This window comes from Pocillopora verrucosa, chromosome 12 (genome assembly GCF_036669915.1).
Source record: "Pocillopora verrucosa isolate sample1 chromosome 12, ASM3666991v2, whole genome shotgun sequence".
In the NCBI taxonomy this organism is placed as follows: Eukaryota; Metazoa; Cnidaria; class Anthozoa; order Scleractinia; family Pocilloporidae; genus Pocillopora; species Pocillopora verrucosa.
In genome coordinates, this window is record NC_089323.1 from 11159557 (window position 1) to 11177409 (window position 17853).

Below are 17853 nucleotides of genomic sequence, written 5' to 3' on the forward strand. Positions count from 1 at the left end.
GCCATTCCTCTTGTTATGCCACCTGTTTGAAGTTTTCCTCATTCGATTTCAAAGCATTGCGCTAGTGTTAGGCATCCAAATTACACTCTGGACAATTTCTCATTTTGAAAAAATTCTTTTTAATTTTTCCATTGAAAGACGAGGGGAGATTATGGTTAAACAGACAGTGGCTAGATCATTGATCGTTTGGGCGTTGTTGCTGTTATTGCATAACGCAAGCTCGATTCAAGAAGGTAGGCTTCCTTTCTCAGTTTAGAGCAATTTTAAAGTAATTATGGATGACATTGGTTTTGCTTCTTTTGCTTTGTGATTTACCAAGATTTATTTCATACTTAAAGCAGTCGCCATTTGGTCACTCTCGTTTTCCAGCTTCAGTTAGCTTGCGTATCTTCACTTTGAGTTCTCTGTTGATCCCCTGAGGTAGTCCCTTTCTTGTGATTTGTGGCTGCAACTTTTTGGTTTTGGTGCTATGACATTTGATCGAAATACGCCCTATTTACCGTGTTTTTAAGATGTAAATGTTAATATTTGAATTTTCTCTTGGCTTTAAGTACTCAGCTCGCGACTGATATTGCTAACATTTTCAGGTGAGGCAAAGGATATCAGCCATCAACTCTCCCGCCCTGAACGTGTAGACGGTAGACGGGAGAAACAAGACCTCTCAACTTCGGAAAAGGTTGTTTTCGTTCAATTTCACATAATTTTTTGAGTTCTTTACTCGTACTTTGGATGCTCTTTTGACTGTGATTTAAGTGATCCATTCAGCGGACTATTTAACAAAAAATATTATGCATTGACGTAACAATAACATTGGACAACTGATCTTTATAGAGACATTTTGATGAATAATAATTTCGTGTTACGTTGTTGTAGGGAGGTCACGTGGATGATGCCTCTTATCGATTGACTGCTTTTGACAAGGACTGGACCCTAGATGTTAAACGAAACAAGTATGTTTGCTGACCAACTTCTGTTACAATTTTTTTACTGAATCAGACTCTTGAAATAAATAAGTAAGAAGGAGACGAATAGTAATAAATTTTGTTATTCTATTTCCATGCTACCAACAAGATCTATGGTTACAAGAACGTTGAAATTTACTTGCTTATTCATGTATTTGTTCGCTGGTTGTTATTTCTTTTGTCCTTCACTTCATTCTTTATGTCATCGTTTGGCTCGCTCATTTTTCATTTTACATAATATTGTATCTATTTATTTCTTTGTTTTCTCTTTTCATTTACTTACAGTCTCATTATGTTCTTAGGTGTGGATCTGATTCATGTATATTAATTCATCAACATGTCTCATTATTTTGCTTCTCCTTTAGAGAACTAATTCCTTCATCATTCGCCGTTCGCACGTTCGAAAATGATGGATCAGAGGTCATACAAGAGGTAGATATAAGTTATAGAAGATATTAGAAAACACAAGGTTGATCATGCAGTCGTGAACGTTTGCTTTCCATGTGCAAATCGTGTCAGAGGCTTTTTATGGACGAAAGCTTTTTCTACAAATACAAATACAAAATGCATTCCTCATAATAACACCAAGTAGTTGGGTTATGCATCTCTGTCTCCTTTGCTGGTTGAACATCTGAAAATATCGATGCTTACCATCGCTCTAATTTATAAGGTAGCTAACGGCAATTTATGGTATAAATGCCAATGCAATCTCTCAATTTATGGTATGTTAAATATCGATAACATCAAACTCTATCTACATTAGCAAATGTGTTAAACTTATAATAGTGATCCGTCAATTTAAAGGTGAGTACTTAGTTTTATATAAAAGACATTCGCAAGCTTGAAAAAATACGAATTTCTGATTAGGGGATGGGGCGGGAGAGGAGTGAAGGCCATCCAACATTATGTTCATTGTATGCATTTCTCTCTCAGGATGATTACGATCATTGTCACTATCAAGGCATCATACGTGGAATGAAAGATTCTCGCGTTGTCCTGAATACCTGTAAGGGGTTGAGGTAAGGTTTCATTGCTAGTGTGTAACTGTATAATGTATTTCAAACATGACATCTCAACTAGATAAATTAGGTGCTATTACTAGTCCATGGGGTTTATAAGAAGCGTGGAGAATATTCATGACTTCTTATCTTGATTTGTTCCGTTTATTGCATACACCAGGGAGCTTTTCAGTTTTCTGTACCAATCTCAAATCGTTGAAAGGGAAACCCAATGAAATGCTGAATTGCTTCCGCATTGATTGAAAATTTCTTGATATGGAAATAAGAATTATTGTTTTTTATAGAGGCTTAATAGATGATGGCCATGAAACGTTTTATGTTATGCCTGAGATTGGACATGAGGCAAGTTTAACAGAAATACAAATGGTAACATCAGTAGAATTTAGATGAACTGTACAAGAATTCTCATCCCTTCACCTTCCTATACACAATATTGTTAAAATTCTCATTGTTTGTATTGTTTTTGGCTAATGCTGATTGCTATTTTCACGCTAAATCTCTGTGCTAGATTTCTTTTTACCTCGTTTTATCTAAAATCGTTATTGTATCAAATTTCAGGAAAATGGAACTCACAGAGTCAGTAAAGCCGAAGAAGACGAGTCCCAAGATATCTCCCATAAGTGTGGTAAATCAAAAGTTTAAACTCTTTTGCGAAGACATAACATTCAATCGGTGCGCCTTTTTTTGCTTCAAAACTTCTTTAAAAAGGTTTCATTTGTTGTTGTTTGCTATTTGGGGAATTTACTGCCTCAGAGAAATTCCCCAAAGATACTGTACTTATTTGTGATGTCATGTTTATAGCGGTTGGTACGTTTGATACTCACCATTTTTTCCCTTTCTTCAGGAAACAAGGACATCCAAGCAGACCCCCATTCCTTAAACGAAACTTTTAGGCCAATTGCGAGGGTAGGTGGTCACTTTTTAGAAAAGAAATATATAAACAAATAAACAAACAAATGATTAAATTGGCTAGATAGGTAAAACGAAAGTTTGTATAATATCTTAGGTGAGAAAATAAAGTAAGCTTCTAGTCAGCGAAATTCAGAATATACCAAAGATTGTCAAAATCAATGACAAATGTTGAAAAGTTAAATTTTCAGTTCGGAATCGGAAAGGGAAAGCTTAAGTTTGGCAGATAGTTATGATCAAGGCACTATGAACAGCGACATGGCAAAAGACGTGAGGCGATGTAGCCAAAAAAAAGACGAAAGAATTGAGGAAACAGAAGGAAGAAAGCTATTAAAATGCCACGAAAAATAGAATTTGCATGTATTTGTTCCTAGTTTGCAAAATCTCAGAGAAAAAAACATGTAGATTAGCGGATAATCAAGCAATACTTTCTCAATCTTACACTCTCTGACCTTAATGACCAATACTACTTTGATTAGCTAAAAATAAGAAAAAATTACCGAAACTTTTTTATAGTAAATAAATATAATTTTATATCTTTGGAACTGAAATTGATAATAACTAAAAACTGTTCTTTGAGTAAGAGCAAAAAGTAAAAACAATTTTTTATCACTACTCTAAACAACCGTGTTTGATGATCTTGGCTTAGATCCAGGAGAGACGTAAGATATCAGGTCATATTGATGAGTTCTACAAGAAATATCTGACTACTGATGAGACGCGGTACACCGAAATTTTCATTTGTGTTGACAATGAAATGGTAAGTACTGTTTATCACAACAGATAAATGCTTTGCTTCTTTGGCTGCTTATCAGATCAACTGCTCTTACCCTCACCTTTACCTTCAATTTTACCTAGATTTAGTTATGAAGCCAAAATTCCCTCACTCACACATTCAATACAGTCTAAACTTAGACGGTAAATTTATAGATTATAACTTGGATCAACCACGTTATCCCTGCCTACTCTACTAGGTTTCTGTCTCTCCTTGAAGGCGCATTATTTTCTTCTGTTGCTATATCTAGGGAATAAGGCAAAGGAGGAATTTTTGTTCTTCAGGTACACCTCAAAATCTTCCAATGACCAGGTTGACGTTATTTGTTTCTTTGGGTTTTTTTTAACACCCAAGGAATAATAGAGTTCGCGATAACTAAAACTTGAATTTCCCCACAATGATCATGTTATCTGCTTTCAACAGTACCAGAAATTTAACAGGGATAAAAATGTCATCAAAGATCGAGTCATAACATTAGTAAACACTGTTGATGCGGTAAGTTATCTTTAGAGCTTTACTCTAGCTTTTCTTCTTTTAAACCACTTCTTTATTCATCTTTTATCAGAAGGAAAAGAAAAAAAAGTGCTTAGCTTAGTCGATCTAAATCTGCGAAAAATAAGTAAGTCATTGGGCTTTACAGAAAATACGTATTTCGAAGGAAAACATCAGATTTCGGCTGGAAATGTCTACGACGATACGAAAACGATGTACGTAAAGAATAACCGTTGGCCTTGAATACAAAGTTTCAATTTTTTAAAAGTGTTTCACTGAACTTAAAAAGAATCACAACGTTTTCAATGATGAGAATTAAGACTGCTATTTGATTTCTCTATCCCAAGATCGCTTTAGTAATTCTCCTTACTGTGTGTTATACAATTCTTGTGATGTTAGTTCGGAGACTTTGGTATTGAATCAACTTATAATGCTCTGATTGATATTTCTCTTTATTCTCATCACTTGTCTGCTTGATGTTTGATTGATATTGTATTGATGGTGTAAGGAGAAGTTTTGCCTTGGTCACTCTTAAAAGACATGGTGCATCAGAATGTAATGGTGACTCTGAATGCCCTGTGTCAGAATTTTCAAAATTTTCCAGGATGGGGGATCATGATTTTTAACTCTTTCAACCAATTGAAATGGACTGTGCAATTTGTGAAGTTTAACTGCATTTAAAGCAGTTTGACCATTTAAACTTCTTCAACCATTTACGATAGATTGTGAAATTTGTGAAGTTAAACTGTCCTCGCTTGCGGGTGACCAAGGTTCAGGATGAAGTCGTACCAAAGTCGTACTTTTATTTCTAGCTAGTTTTCTTATCCGTTATATCTCGGGGGAGGGGGGGTACCTCCTGAACCCCTCCCCAGTTCCACCCTTTCCTTGTATTGACTCTTTCAATCGTAGAAATGACTGAAAAAGGAAATGTTCCCCACATTATCAATGTATTTTTCAAGCAAGAAAGGACAATTTCCACTATTAATTGATCTGACTTGATTTTGCTGTCGATAAGCACATAGTCATTACGCAATTCTCCTTATAGCTTAATAAAGGATGAATTAATTATCTACCAACTAAATATCTTTTGATTCTTTGTCTCTTGTAAAGATCTATCAGCGAATCAACATCAGGATAGTTCTGAAGTACTTGGAAATCTGGACAAACGGAGATCCTTTCGGGCGAGTGCGAAATTCAGTGACCGAATTAAAAAATTTCATGGCCTATCGAAATAAACATTTGGTGAAAAGGTTCCCTCATGACAACGCTCTTTTACTAAGGTAAATTTTTTCAAACAGTAGACAACAAAACTTCGTTTTTTGTCGTTGGCTGGTCTCGTGAATTTTGTTTTATACCTCAGTCGTTGAGGAAAATAAGTTTTCCAGGTTTATTTCGCTTCATTTTTTTTTCCAGTCACAAAAGTTGGCCCCCGAATATTGTTGGTCTAGCATGGGTCAATACGATGTGTGGCGGATATTCAAACTCTATAAACGCCGTAAGTTATGCGAAGAAATATGAATTGCATTGTTTTTGCCTTACTATGTCCTGAGATCCTTTAGAATACATTCGCCAATCTCAACCAATCAGAGGCAAAAGAAGCACCAGTCAAGACTTGATCGCCGACGTTTTCCCGCGCTCTAGACAAATTATTTGTTTTGACTTTGCTTTCCCATTGGTTCATGTGATCTTTCCCTATTTATGATTGGCTGTCGTTATTACCATATGTTTGGATTTACGGCACTCAATCGAAATACTCCCTAAAGTAGCGCGGGCTTTGGCTTTTTATCAGCCGAAATGACGGTGGTTGGGGCATGCTCAAACCAAGTATAAAGAGATTTCTTACCCCCCATAGAATCTAAAGGTCAAATATAGTTAATGGTAAATATACCTCACAGGAGTTATAACATCCAAAACTAAACCAGGGAGGAAAAACGGTCGTTGCATCATTTTTTTTTTCGTAGTGGTATTATGAAAGTAGTGTTGGTCCTCATGCAACTGTTGCTCATGAATTGGGTCACAACTTTGGGTTCAATCACGACTCAGGTAAGAATAGTGAGACTTTTCAACACAAATTCATGTTTTCTCGATTATTTTGGCAAATTAAAGCTTTTTCTAATCGCAAATAATTGTAGAAATGATCTTGGCTCGGAGTTACGTTAGAATATAACTATGACAACATGAAAATGCACACGATACCTACAGGGTCTAATGTCTGAAAGAGGAGGCAGAAATATAACTTTTAAATTTTGACTTAAATCTGTTTGTGTTTTACACAAATCTAATCAAGCCGTTAAGATATAGATTCACGCAATGTCCAAAAAGAAATTTTGACTCAGTAGTGTTTTTTTAGCTATTTTACAGTTCTTAGCTTCTAATTTTGTTAAATCGTTCATCTTACCAGTTATTGTTTTATTTTTTCTCATTTACACAACCTTTCGTTTAAATACAGGGACCTGCAAGTGCTTATCTTCACGAGGCTGTTTCATGGGAGGTAGCACGTAAGTTATTCCCAAAAACATCTGGCAATGAGATACACTTACATTACTCGGTGTGACCGATTGGTTAGGGTGCTAGACTTGAAATCTGGTGATCCCAGGTTCAAGTTGTCCACCCCACCATTTACTGGATTTGTTCTCGGTCGCCACGAGGTCAACTCCTCAGCTGCGCTGTGTACATAGCCAATTGGTCTGCCTCCTGCCAGTTAAGATTTTCAAGCACTTCATGTTTATTTCAGTCACTGTAAAGTACTGTCATTGGATGACGATAGAATTAGTGCTCTACATAAAGTGTGTTATTATTATTACTCAGTTTCACCTTAATAATACCGTCCATTTTTACTGTATTGTCATAGTATTCGATGAAAATGAAGGTAAACCACTCTTCCTTACAAGGAGTTCTAGTGTTGAGTTATTCAACAAAACATCATTAGGAAACTCAGTCAGTAAAATACTATTGAATACAAATAAAATCATATTAAAAAACTAGACTAAAGCAGAGGAAGAATTAATATGTAAGACGAAATGCATCGCAGTTGCATTTTTTTCTGGAGTAGGTGATGTGTACATATCTGCTCTATTTCCATTAATGAAATCTTAAGAGAATTTTTCCAATATTGATTTCAGGTCTAGACTTCCAGGATTTTCGGATTGCAGCCTTAAATCGCTTCAAAAGGTCAATGACGCATGCTTGTACAACGTACCAACTTACAAGGTAACCATAACAAACCAGAGAAAGGGGAGGGGGGATATTTTGGATGATAATTTATACTAAGATTATCGGCCTTTTAAGGAGTTCCTTGTTTAAAAGGGTTACCTTTCAAGAACTTTGTAAAACGGTCCTGGAACTTAACAAAGTAAACCGGAAACTTCCTGGAATAGTGATGTAAACTTTATTAAGGAACAGCCTTAAAAATTTCGACAAAATGAAAATATCTCCTATGTAACGGAGTCCTTTCATTCAACGAACTCATTTTCCAATCAAAATTTGGATAGCGTTTGGATGATGCCTTTGGACTTAAATGTAGAAAATTTGGATGCAATTGTCACAAACATAGGTATGGCAAATAAATATCTCATTTTTGATCATTACTTTAGTTTCGATTTCGGTTAAAATATGCAGTTCAGTAGCAAGAAGAGCACCTTCAGAATGTTGGTTCGTTTGATTTTCCTTTAGGCCTACAACAGTTATTGTGGAAATGGCATACGTGAGGAAGGAGAGGAGTGCGACTGCGGTACCCCTGAGGTTCGTTAGGTTACATGAATGGCAAATAATAAAACTAAATAAATTTCTCATAAATATTTTAATAGATTTCAAGTGGAAAGGTGATGAGAAGAGAGAAAAACATCAACCAGGGGAAATTACCTGATTTAATACCAAATTCCCCGGAATAATGAAAACGGTGATGATCTGAAAATATTCCTTTTTTGAGAGTTCAGGTTTTAAAATTTTGTTATAAAAGGATTTGAGATAAATTACTTTTTATTTGCTCAAATTGCTTTAGCGCGGGATTTATTGTGATGTCTTTTTAAAGACTTATGTCGCTGTAAGGAGATGTTAACCTTTTAACTCCCATGGGCAACCAGCAAAGAATTTCTCCTTACAAAATCAAGCAGACAAGTGATGAGAGTAAAGGAAAATGTTAACTAAGGGATTTTTAGTTAATCCAATATCAAATTCTCTAAACTAACTCACAAGAACTATATGGTAGACAGTAAGGAGAATTACTAATGAGATCTTGCGAGTTAAAGGGTTAAGTTGTTTAACATTTACAATAGCTGACTTCTTTCATGACGTGACAACGTTCATTCTTCGGACATGATCAGGAATGATGAAAATGGTTTTTAATCTCCTCAGATGTGCCAGGCCAAAGATCCTTGCTGTGAACCTCACAACTGTGTCCTTAAAAAGGAATCACAGTGCAGTGACTTACATCATACATGCTGCAAGAACTGTCTGGTAACAAAATAATCAACAATCCCTTGAAAAGTACGGGCTCATGAAACTGAGAAGTGTTGAGTTAGAGACTGGATAAAGTTTAAGAAAAGATTATAGAAATTCAACTGAAAACAGCTGCTGTGAGAAAAAGCACTTTTAAGCAGGATATTAGTCTGGATTTTTTATTCATCTTTTTCTGATATACCCTCAATTGCAGCTCACCTACGGGGGGCTTTCTTTATTTGATTATCATCCATAAGTCAAAATATTTTCTACTTCTTTTGATTATGAATGAGAAGCATGATCACACTGAGGCGCCTGTACGGTTACGTAGCAAACGTACTTTCTATTTTTAGGGTATATTTGCAGAAGAAAACAAAAAAAAGACATTATAGGAAGAAATAACGTTATTTCAGTTATCTACAAGATCAATTTTCTCGCGAGAAATGCTTGGTATAGGATCCAAAATAATTATAACAGATACATCAAAGTGTTTCATCCTTGAAACTTATGGTTCTTGGTGTTTTACGCGATCTAATGGCGTATTCTGATTCTTGTTTAGTTTAAGAAACGAGGAACATTATGTCGTGGAGTCCAAACTGATTGTGATGTTCCAGAATATTGCACTGGTTCTTCAAGAGATGTAAGCAAATAGAGAATTTGACTCAGAAATTATTGTGTAATAAAAACCACCGACTAGTAGCAATCAAGTGTGTGGTTGTAAAAATATGTTATTGCACTTTGTTATGTACAAAATAAAACGAACACACGGCGCCAGAAATTGTCAGAATGTTAGCTGCAAAATTTATGTGCATAACTTTATCAATTCACTGCCAAAGTTACTACTAACCGTGTGTATGAATTTTTTAAATCACAATACTTATACACCAGTGTAGGGGTCAGTGTCTTAGTGAATAACTCATGTCTAACATAGTTTGGGTTTTAATATTGATAAAAGAATTTTTACTTTAGATTATTTCGAGAGCAAACCCCAATGTCTTCATTGCTAAGCTTAAGAAGCTTGACAGTTGATCACTCTTACTCTTTCAGTGTCCTGAGGATACTTATATCATTAATGGATATCCATGCAGCCAGGCGAAAACCGTACGTTTCTCATGATCAGAAAGATAGCATGTTGCATTGTTCAAAACGTTTTTCACTTTTACGGAAGTGCCACTAAGTTCTGTCTTTAAATATTACGAATTTACCACTAATGCGCATAACTAGGCGACCAGCACTCATTTCAAAAGAAGAATACTACCATCTACTTGTCGTATACCTTTCATTTTGTTTTAATCTCGTCGGTCTTCGATGTGATTCCTTTCTTCTGTGATTTTTCTTCTCCTTTGCTTATTTCCACGAGAATGGTTTGGACAAAAACTGAACAATTCAAAACAGATTTGCATTTACTTCTCTTTGTTGTTTTTCTTTTAAATCCGTTTACATCTAACTCGCTTAACTAAAAGCCTGTGAGCAACGCTGAGTCTGTGTATTCCTGTTTGCAATATGGGTTGTGAAGATAAATTTTGCCACCTACGAGTTACATTTTATTTCTTTGCAGAAAGTCCTTGTGTTAATCATTGATTTTGTTTTTCTGAAATTACTTGAAGGTTATACATGGAAACACTAACCTCAACGGTGTGGTCGCAAGGGACTTGAACCCTATGGTCAACGCTCGATATCTTCGTATCAATCCTCAATACTGGCATGGCTGGCCTTGTCTAAGAACCGACTTCATGGGATGTTCTGCGCATGAAGGTAATGGTATGTTACAATGCTACTCAACGTTGTTGAGTATATCCAGACACTTGTGGTTATTGTGTCATGACGTATTCTGTAAACAATGAAGATTAACAGAGCAATGTCTTGAAATAGGAAGACCGAAGATAGTGCAAACATGGGTCCGGAAGTCAAATAACCATTCTATTCTAACGTGTTTCTTTACGTTCGTTTTTACAGCAAATCCAACTGCCCCTACACCCTTGAAGTCATACATCTTTGACTTTTGTCTGACTCCATCAAGCAAGAGTTGTTCCCCACGTGACAACGACCCCATCATATTTGTAACCGGTAGCAGATGCTCAGAGAGACATTTTCAATTCATTTTCAAAGACGGATTGCTACGCCACGCTTGCAGTGGGAAATTGGTCTGTCCCGAAAATGGCGGGACACATAATGGTGCAAAGATTGTTGTCAGCAGGACTTGTAAAGTTGCAGACTCGAAATTAGTGCGAACTGTAGGTAAGTCCAAAGAAATGCATATACAGGAATTTCAATTAATTGCATTTTTTTTTCGAATGGCTAGTTGTTTTGTTTGTTTGTGTACTTGATAGGGCGATCTTTAAAGCACGTCAAATCTGGCAGATGTATTCATACTTCTGGAGCCTGGCCAGGAAACGGAAGACAGATGGTACTGTGGTCTGGATGCAAAGAGCAAAGGCTACAACTGTGGTTCGGGAAACAAGGTACACTTTTTTTCAATATATCACACCTTTTAAGTATAAGTTGCAGGAAAAGCGGTGGCCACGTGGTTAACGCGACGGTCTATATAGAAAAGGTCCTCTTTCAAACCCCGGTTGAGCCATCTTTAGCTGTGTGGGAGAGACACTGGCCCCTGTTGGCGCCTTATATCCTATCCATAGCATCCAATTTTTTCAAGAACCTAAATTCGAGTTAAGAAAATTGGTATATACTTTTCTTTCAGCACAGTACATAGTAATAAATCATATACTTATAGATTGTGTGGAGCCACTTGGAATGCAGAACGGTGAAATAAAAGACCGCCAGATTACAGCTTCCTCAGTGAGAGGTCAGGAACTCGCTTATTATGCAAGGCTCAGAGGAAAAAAATACTGGTGTGCCAAAGCCAAAAGCAAAACCGAATATCTACAAGTTGACCTGGGAAAGGTACGTTTTGATAGTAGATAAGAATAGTCAGATAGTTTGTGAACAATGCAAAAACAGAATATAAGGAAAGATATTGAGAAGTTTACTCAGCACAAGCGCCTAAGTAAATTAAATTATTACCTTTTACAATATCGTAAGGAAACTCGTGATTTAGTTCTTGTGTAAACGTTTTGAGGATATGTATACAATTTAGTTTATTTTGGACTTTGTATCGTTTCGATCTTGCAACAAGCCTTTGAGAAATGTTGATTATTGAGTACTTGTTGTCCTTTAATCGAAAAGAAACTTCTAAGAATACATTTTTCATTCGAGTTTGTCACTCAAGGAATGAACTACCTCTTAACATCAACTGGAGAGTCTGACACTGTCGGTTTTTGGCAAGAAGTTGGTTGATTATTTTTACGATAAGTTCAGCGCTAACTTTTTATCGCAATTATCTTTTTAATTTGTTATGAGTTTAAAGTTTTTTTTTAAAGTAGTATTTCATTCTAATTTTTTTAACGAGGTTAATAATTAACTATAAGAATCTTTGATATTCTAAAGCGGCTTATATTATGGAATCTTGCATTCTGTTTTAAGCTGTCCTCGAATTCATTAGACTGACTTGTGCATTACAATGTAATTTGGAATTTGTACTAAAGATTAAAGAATCCATAGTCTTTTCTATATTGCTTTTTCGTCCTTTTATAATTTTAGGTTAAAACTGTCAGTAAAATCTTGATGCAAGGACGTGGAAACTGGTACGACTGGGTGACCGGCTTCTTCTTATACTACAGTTCTGATGGCCAGCGGTGGAAAACGTACTCTGCGAGTGGTGACGAAAAACAGTCCGATGTAAGCTAAGGATATTGTAAACATTCACAGTCAGTTGTTTACCTACTTCTAAAAACCGTTCTCGTTTTTTTTCCTATCTCAGTCCTTCTGTTATCTTGGAAAGTGCAGCGAAACTCTTGACACTCAGTGTAAGGACTTATGGGGAGCTAGTAAGTAAATGTGCCCATTTTTTTTTTCCTTTTATGTCACCTAACGTTTTGATACAAACACTAATTGCCTTTACTTCAATTTATCAAATATTATTTAAGTATTTGTATGTTATCTACAATCTGTATGCCAATTCAATGTTTTTTTCCTAAACAGAGGTGTCTTTCTTCAAGGTACATTGATTATTTCGAACATGATGTTTTTTAGACGACATTACGAGTACACCCGACAGGAGCTGGACCTAAAACCCTCAAATGAGAAAATTTGTATGGTAAAAGCCTCTCAGCTCAATTATAGTTAATTGACGTCTTTCTGCGCTCCAACGAAGGGCTAACGCTCGAAACGTCAGCTTTTGAAACTCAATACTTGTGGCCAATTTACAGTATCAACTCGGTTGATAAAACAAAATTACCTCGTTTTACCCCTAACGACGGAGCGTCACAGTTTCTTCAAAAACCTCCTTTACTCATTTGACACTAACTCGACCTTTTGCAGCCGCCAAAAACGCTGACCAAGGATGCTATGACAAGCTGAATACTGAGGCTACAGGATATGGTACATGTGATCCAAACGCCAAAAAGAGATGTGCTTCAAGGTACATTATTTTCTTTTTAGTGAGCCGAGTACCATTCGTAAGAAAATTAACCAGCTTATCAACTGTACTTTACAAACTATAAAAAGAGCGCTCGATAAACTGTCTAATGAAGATGAGGAAACTCTTTGTTTTACATGCTAAAGCATCTCAAAGTTTTATTAAAAAACGATTTCGTTTCGTGAGCAGAAAAAAAAAACACTTGTGGTACATTTAGTGAACAAGTGAAACAATCTAAGTCATAAGAAAATGTCTGATTAAACAAGATTCTTCAAACTCGACCTATGTAAAATTTGATTTAAAGTCCTTTAAACTAGTAAATCGAATTTCTTACGTTCGGTGTAAGGAGGCCTATTACGTTCTAAGCTTGGCAGCAACTAATTGATATATTTTCTCTAAGCGATGTTTTATGCGGCCAGCTGCAATGTGAAGCGGACGAAAGCAGAAAAAAACCTGTTGTTGACTATGGACGAGCTAGAGACAAAAAGATAATTTTGCCTTCCGGGAAAAAATGCAAGTAAGTATTACTTTCTTTTTGTTCCTCTGAGAAAAAGGGGTCAACATATAAAGTGCCTATCGTAAGCTAGATAATAGGGACGAGTTTCAAAACGTGAGACTCGTGGTTTTTTTCCCTTGTCTTTGCAATTTGATCATTAGGAATTTCTTTGTTTGATTAAATCCATATTTAAACTTCCATTAGATGCCTTTTGTTCAATTCCCTTACCTATCTTTGGAAACGAAACCATTAAAACTAAAATTGGAAAAAAAACTGTTTTAATCACTTTTGGATCATATATTCAATAAATGCAAAAACATGTAGTCAAACGCGGTTTTGCTTCTTACAGTGCTGTAGAACTGAAAAGTGGTGACAGTATTGGACTGGGAATGGTAAGAGAAGGAACGAAATGTGGACCTAATAAGGTACGATGCCATTTCCCTTGTTTAAGACCCTTTCCGGATTCGTCTGGTCATGCAGGCTATTAATTAATATCCAAACACAATCTCAAACACTTAGAACGTTCCTGTTCAAAGGCGTTTTGGAAAAAAGCCCCTACCTCTATCATACTCCGTGTTTGCCTCGCTACATCTTACATTAGGAAACATTTTTCTATACAATCAATTCATCGTAAGAATAGTATGGAAGAACATCAACCATTAGGTTACAAGAGTTCTGGTTAGAAGAGGTCCGTGTTAAAAAATTGCTTTGAACATGAAGAATATAATTTGAAAAAAATAAGTACTGGGTTAATACTTCGTGAAGAGTGCTTTCGGTGTCTTTTTAAGAACAAATGTGAGTTTCTTCCCTCATGTCCATCCAACCTCCGCACGATTCCACCTTTCTACAATACGCCCTGTGTCGATATAAATACATTGTGAACCCTCTATCCGAGTTAACATGTTTACCTTGGTACGAAAGTTTACTCCTATTTATGTCTGTTTAAGATGTGTATCAATAACAAGTGCCAGTCACTCAATTCTCTCAATCTGGTTGGCAAGTGTCCAGTAGTCGGCAACAAAGAATGTGCAGGAAGAGGGGTAAGTAATTCTTAAAGTTGAGTTCGTGAGAAGCATAAAAAGGAACTAATATTTCCAGGTTTTTGCCGGGAAATTTCACGCAGTTAAAGTTTTACACCATCGTGCAAGCGAAATCCGTTTTTCCTCAGTTAACTGTCTCTAATTTGCAAGGAATGAACAGCTGTCAGAAGAAAACAATAATCATGCGGATTCTCAATGAACTGGTATTTGTTATTGACTCGACATTATTCGCAGAAATTTTTCTGTCTCTGACTTGATAACTCTTTTCATAAGAGCTAGCGTGTGACTTGAATCAAGAAAACTCACTGAAGTCATAAAGAATATTCTCACTCAAATTTTGATCATGACATAATGTTTCCAGGTCTGCACTAATAAAAAGATTTGCCACTGCCAAGGAGGATTTGATCCCAAAAACGGTTGCAAGTCAGGTGAGAGCCGAAGGTTTTTTTCTCTGATATTCAGATTTTCTTTTCTCAATGAGAGATATCTGCTAATATCTCTTGCGCTTCGAACTTCCTTGTGCAGAACTGACTCCACGTGACGGAGCCTGGGGTGAGTGGTCCCCTGGTTTTATTTATATGACCCAGATCTCAGATAGGGTGTAAAGCAGATGGAAGAAAAGCAATTTGACATTTTAAATCATATCAATATTCAAATGAGCAAGTGAAACTACAGAGAAAGACGCGACGCTTCCAAACATGATTGTCATCAAGCGTCGCCATCCCCAAAATCCGACCGAGCGGATTGTTATCTCTAAAAGGCCAGTCTTCACCTATTATAGAGTCGTGATTCTTATATATTGGAATCTTTGAATTCAATTTGTTACCATTTGCGTGCAGCCACTAAAATTTGGTAGACTGTCCATGTGCGAAAAACTCATCAAACCGATAAAGCCAAGATTTTCCTAAAAAAAGTTATGATTTAGTGCTGTATTTGGCAAAACAAACAAACCCAGTCTGATTATTCAGAAGACTACACTTAAACTGAATTCTCTATAAAATCAAAGCTGTAAGGTAATGGCAACAACAAATTGCAAGTATTGGACATCAAATGGTCATTGCAAAAAGTCTGCTCCCTACATGTCTAAGAACTGCCGTAAGAGTTGCAACCTTTGTCAAGGTATTATGACCACTCAATAAAAACTTTAAATAGAGCGACCAAAAGTTTAAACATTCTTATAATGCCTGATTGCTGTAATATTTGATTGTGATATGACATATGGTACAGTAGCTATAATTTTATGGGCCCAACCCACAACCCCGAGTTGATTACCTCCGGAAACGCTCAGTCTGTCGAACCTGTCTTTTATTAATAACACAAAACTTTGAAAGTGTTACAATAACTGAAGCAGAGCTGTATTTATTTGGCCAATGAAAAGCGAGAGAAGGAAATTCACGTTATTTTCTATAGAATATCTCTTCAGGCTCTCTTGTTCGAAAAATATGAGAAGGCTAAGTAAATAACTTAATTACTTTTTTTTTCGACCATTAAATGATCTTTCCTCTTGTTAAAACAGAGGAAGGAGAAAAACAAGAGGGAGGCGAAGAAGAAGGTAAATCAGGTTTGGTTTTAATTACAATTTCTTTTTCTTATGGCTAAATTTTGACTTTTATCGTATTCCTCACAAATAGCCAATTTCTTTTAGTTATCAGCTTCCTGTTTGATCGATATTTTCTTTACAATTTGTACAGAAAAGGCTAAATAAATAAGTTAATTTTTTGACTGTTAATTGTCTTTCTTCCTGTGAAAACAGAGGAAGGAGGAAAAGGAGAGGGAGGCGAAGAAGAAGGAAGTTCAGGTTTTGTTTTTTTATAATTTCTTTTTATTGTTTAATCGACTTCTATCGTGTGCCTCACTAAAAGTTAAGTTGATAATAATCCAGCCTATGGATTAGGTCTGCTTAAGTCTGCTCACTACATTCTAAGAACTGCCGTAAGAATTGCAACCTTTGTCAAGGTATTATAACCACTCAGTGAAAACTCTAAACAAACAAAAGTTTAACAATTTTTATTATGTTTGATTGCAGTAAAACTTTTTTGTGATATGAAATATGGTACAATAACTATGAGTTGACGAGTGTAACTAATATCAAACTAACATCACCAGAATAGTATAGCAGACAGTAAGGAGAACTACAAATGAGATCTTGAAAGTAAAAGGGTACAAGTGAAACTATTTTTTCCCTTGGAAACAGGTGAAGAGGAATACGAATACTCAGGAGGAGAAGAATTTGAAGATGAGGAAGACGATACGAATGAAGAAGACAATGAGAAAGAAGTAGAATATGAAGACGACGAAAAAGGCGAAAAACGAGAGGGAAAAGATCTCGAAGAAGACTTAGAAATGTCCTTTGCTAAAAAGTAAACATTTCTGCTCTATCATCACTCTAACTGATAAGCATCAACGTTTGAACTCTTCTCGTTGGAAATTTTTATTCAAGAAGCTAATCAACTGATGTTTAGAACAAGCTTTAGTCTTATTTATCCAATAGTATGTTAGAATTTATTGTTGTATCGTGTAATCATGACTTTTTTTTTTTGTGATGTAATCTGCTCCACTTTAGTAGCCAAAGGCTGTAGTGCAAAAGCTTTAAACATATTTGGGGTTATATCTTTACTAGTATTCAGGCTATATCTTGACTGTAATCTTGGTGTGGAGTAGGAAATTTTATGCAAGGAGCTAATCAACTGATGTTTTAGAACAAGCTTTAGTCTTATTTATCCAATAGTATGTTAGAATTTATTGTTGTATCGTGTAATCATGACTTTTTTAGTTACGATGTAATCTGCTCCGCTTCAGTAGCCAAGGCTGTAGTGCAAAAGCTTTAAACATTTTTGGGGTTATATCTTTACTAGAATTCAGGGTTACATCTTGACTGTAATTTAAGTATAGTCTTGGTAATAAAACCTATATTCGACAATATTTCTACGTAAGTTGCTCCCCCAAGGATTTTCAATAATTAGAAAATATCCCGACCGAAGCTCGACCCACAAGCGTTCCTCAGGAAAAGGCCTGATTTTCTCAAAGGAAAAGGTGACTTGATTTGCAGTTGTTGTAGAAGAAACAGACCGAGGATTACAACATCTGTTCAAACCTGGAACCCATTCATTCTCCTCTAGATTTTCTTGTTCAATATAAATGTCTCTATCTAACTCGGGTGTTCCCCTGTTGTTTAGTTTACGTGCAACATGGAATATCACCTAGGGTAAAACAGTCTTGTCACCATTAACAAAACAGCTCTCGCAG

At 35.9% G+C, this 17853-nt stretch overlaps 1 protein-coding gene across 1 annotated transcript; it reads left to right on the plus strand.

The window, feature by feature from the left end:
- Window positions 1-151: 151 nt before the first annotated feature.
- LOC136277175 (zinc metalloproteinase-disintegrin-like atrase-A) lies at window positions 152-16971 on the plus strand. Its single transcript, XM_066158866.1, has 32 exons — window positions 152-233; window positions 588-676; window positions 874-950; window positions 1328-1394; window positions 1896-1981; window positions 2266-2347; window positions 2540-2606; window positions 2826-2887; window positions 3540-3650; window positions 4089-4160; window positions 5268-5437; window positions 5571-5652; window positions 6119-6200; window positions 6607-6655; window positions 7280-7367; window positions 7830-7898; window positions 8511-8612; window positions 9154-9234; window positions 9642-9695; window positions 10202-10349; window positions 10551-10832; window positions 10925-11056; window positions 11329-11498; window positions 12195-12332; window positions 12415-12481; window positions 12975-13074; window positions 13472-13588; window positions 13917-13992; window positions 14515-14607; window positions 14969-15035; window positions 16124-16159; window positions 16802-16971. The coding sequence occupies exons 1-32, from the start codon at window positions 152-154 to the stop codon at window positions 16969-16971; spliced, it is 3168 nt and encodes a 1055-aa protein (XP_066014963.1).
- The last annotated feature ends 882 nt before the right edge of the window (window positions 16972-17853 follow it).

Bases quoted from the DNA above. Each gene is read 5' to 3' on its own strand.
- LOC136277175 (XM_066158866.1), top strand. From the start codon at position 152: ATGGTTAAACAGACAGTGGCTAGATCATTGATCGTTTGGGCGTTGTTG. The intron at 4,161-5,267 runs GTAAGTTATCTT...TCTCTTGTAAAG, and splicing joins TAGTAAACACTGTTGATGCG to ATCTATCAGCGAATCAACAT. The intron at 16,160-16,801 runs GTAAATCAGGTT...CCTTGGAAACAG, and splicing joins AGAGGGAGGCGAAGAAGAAG to GTGAAGAGGAATACGAATAC.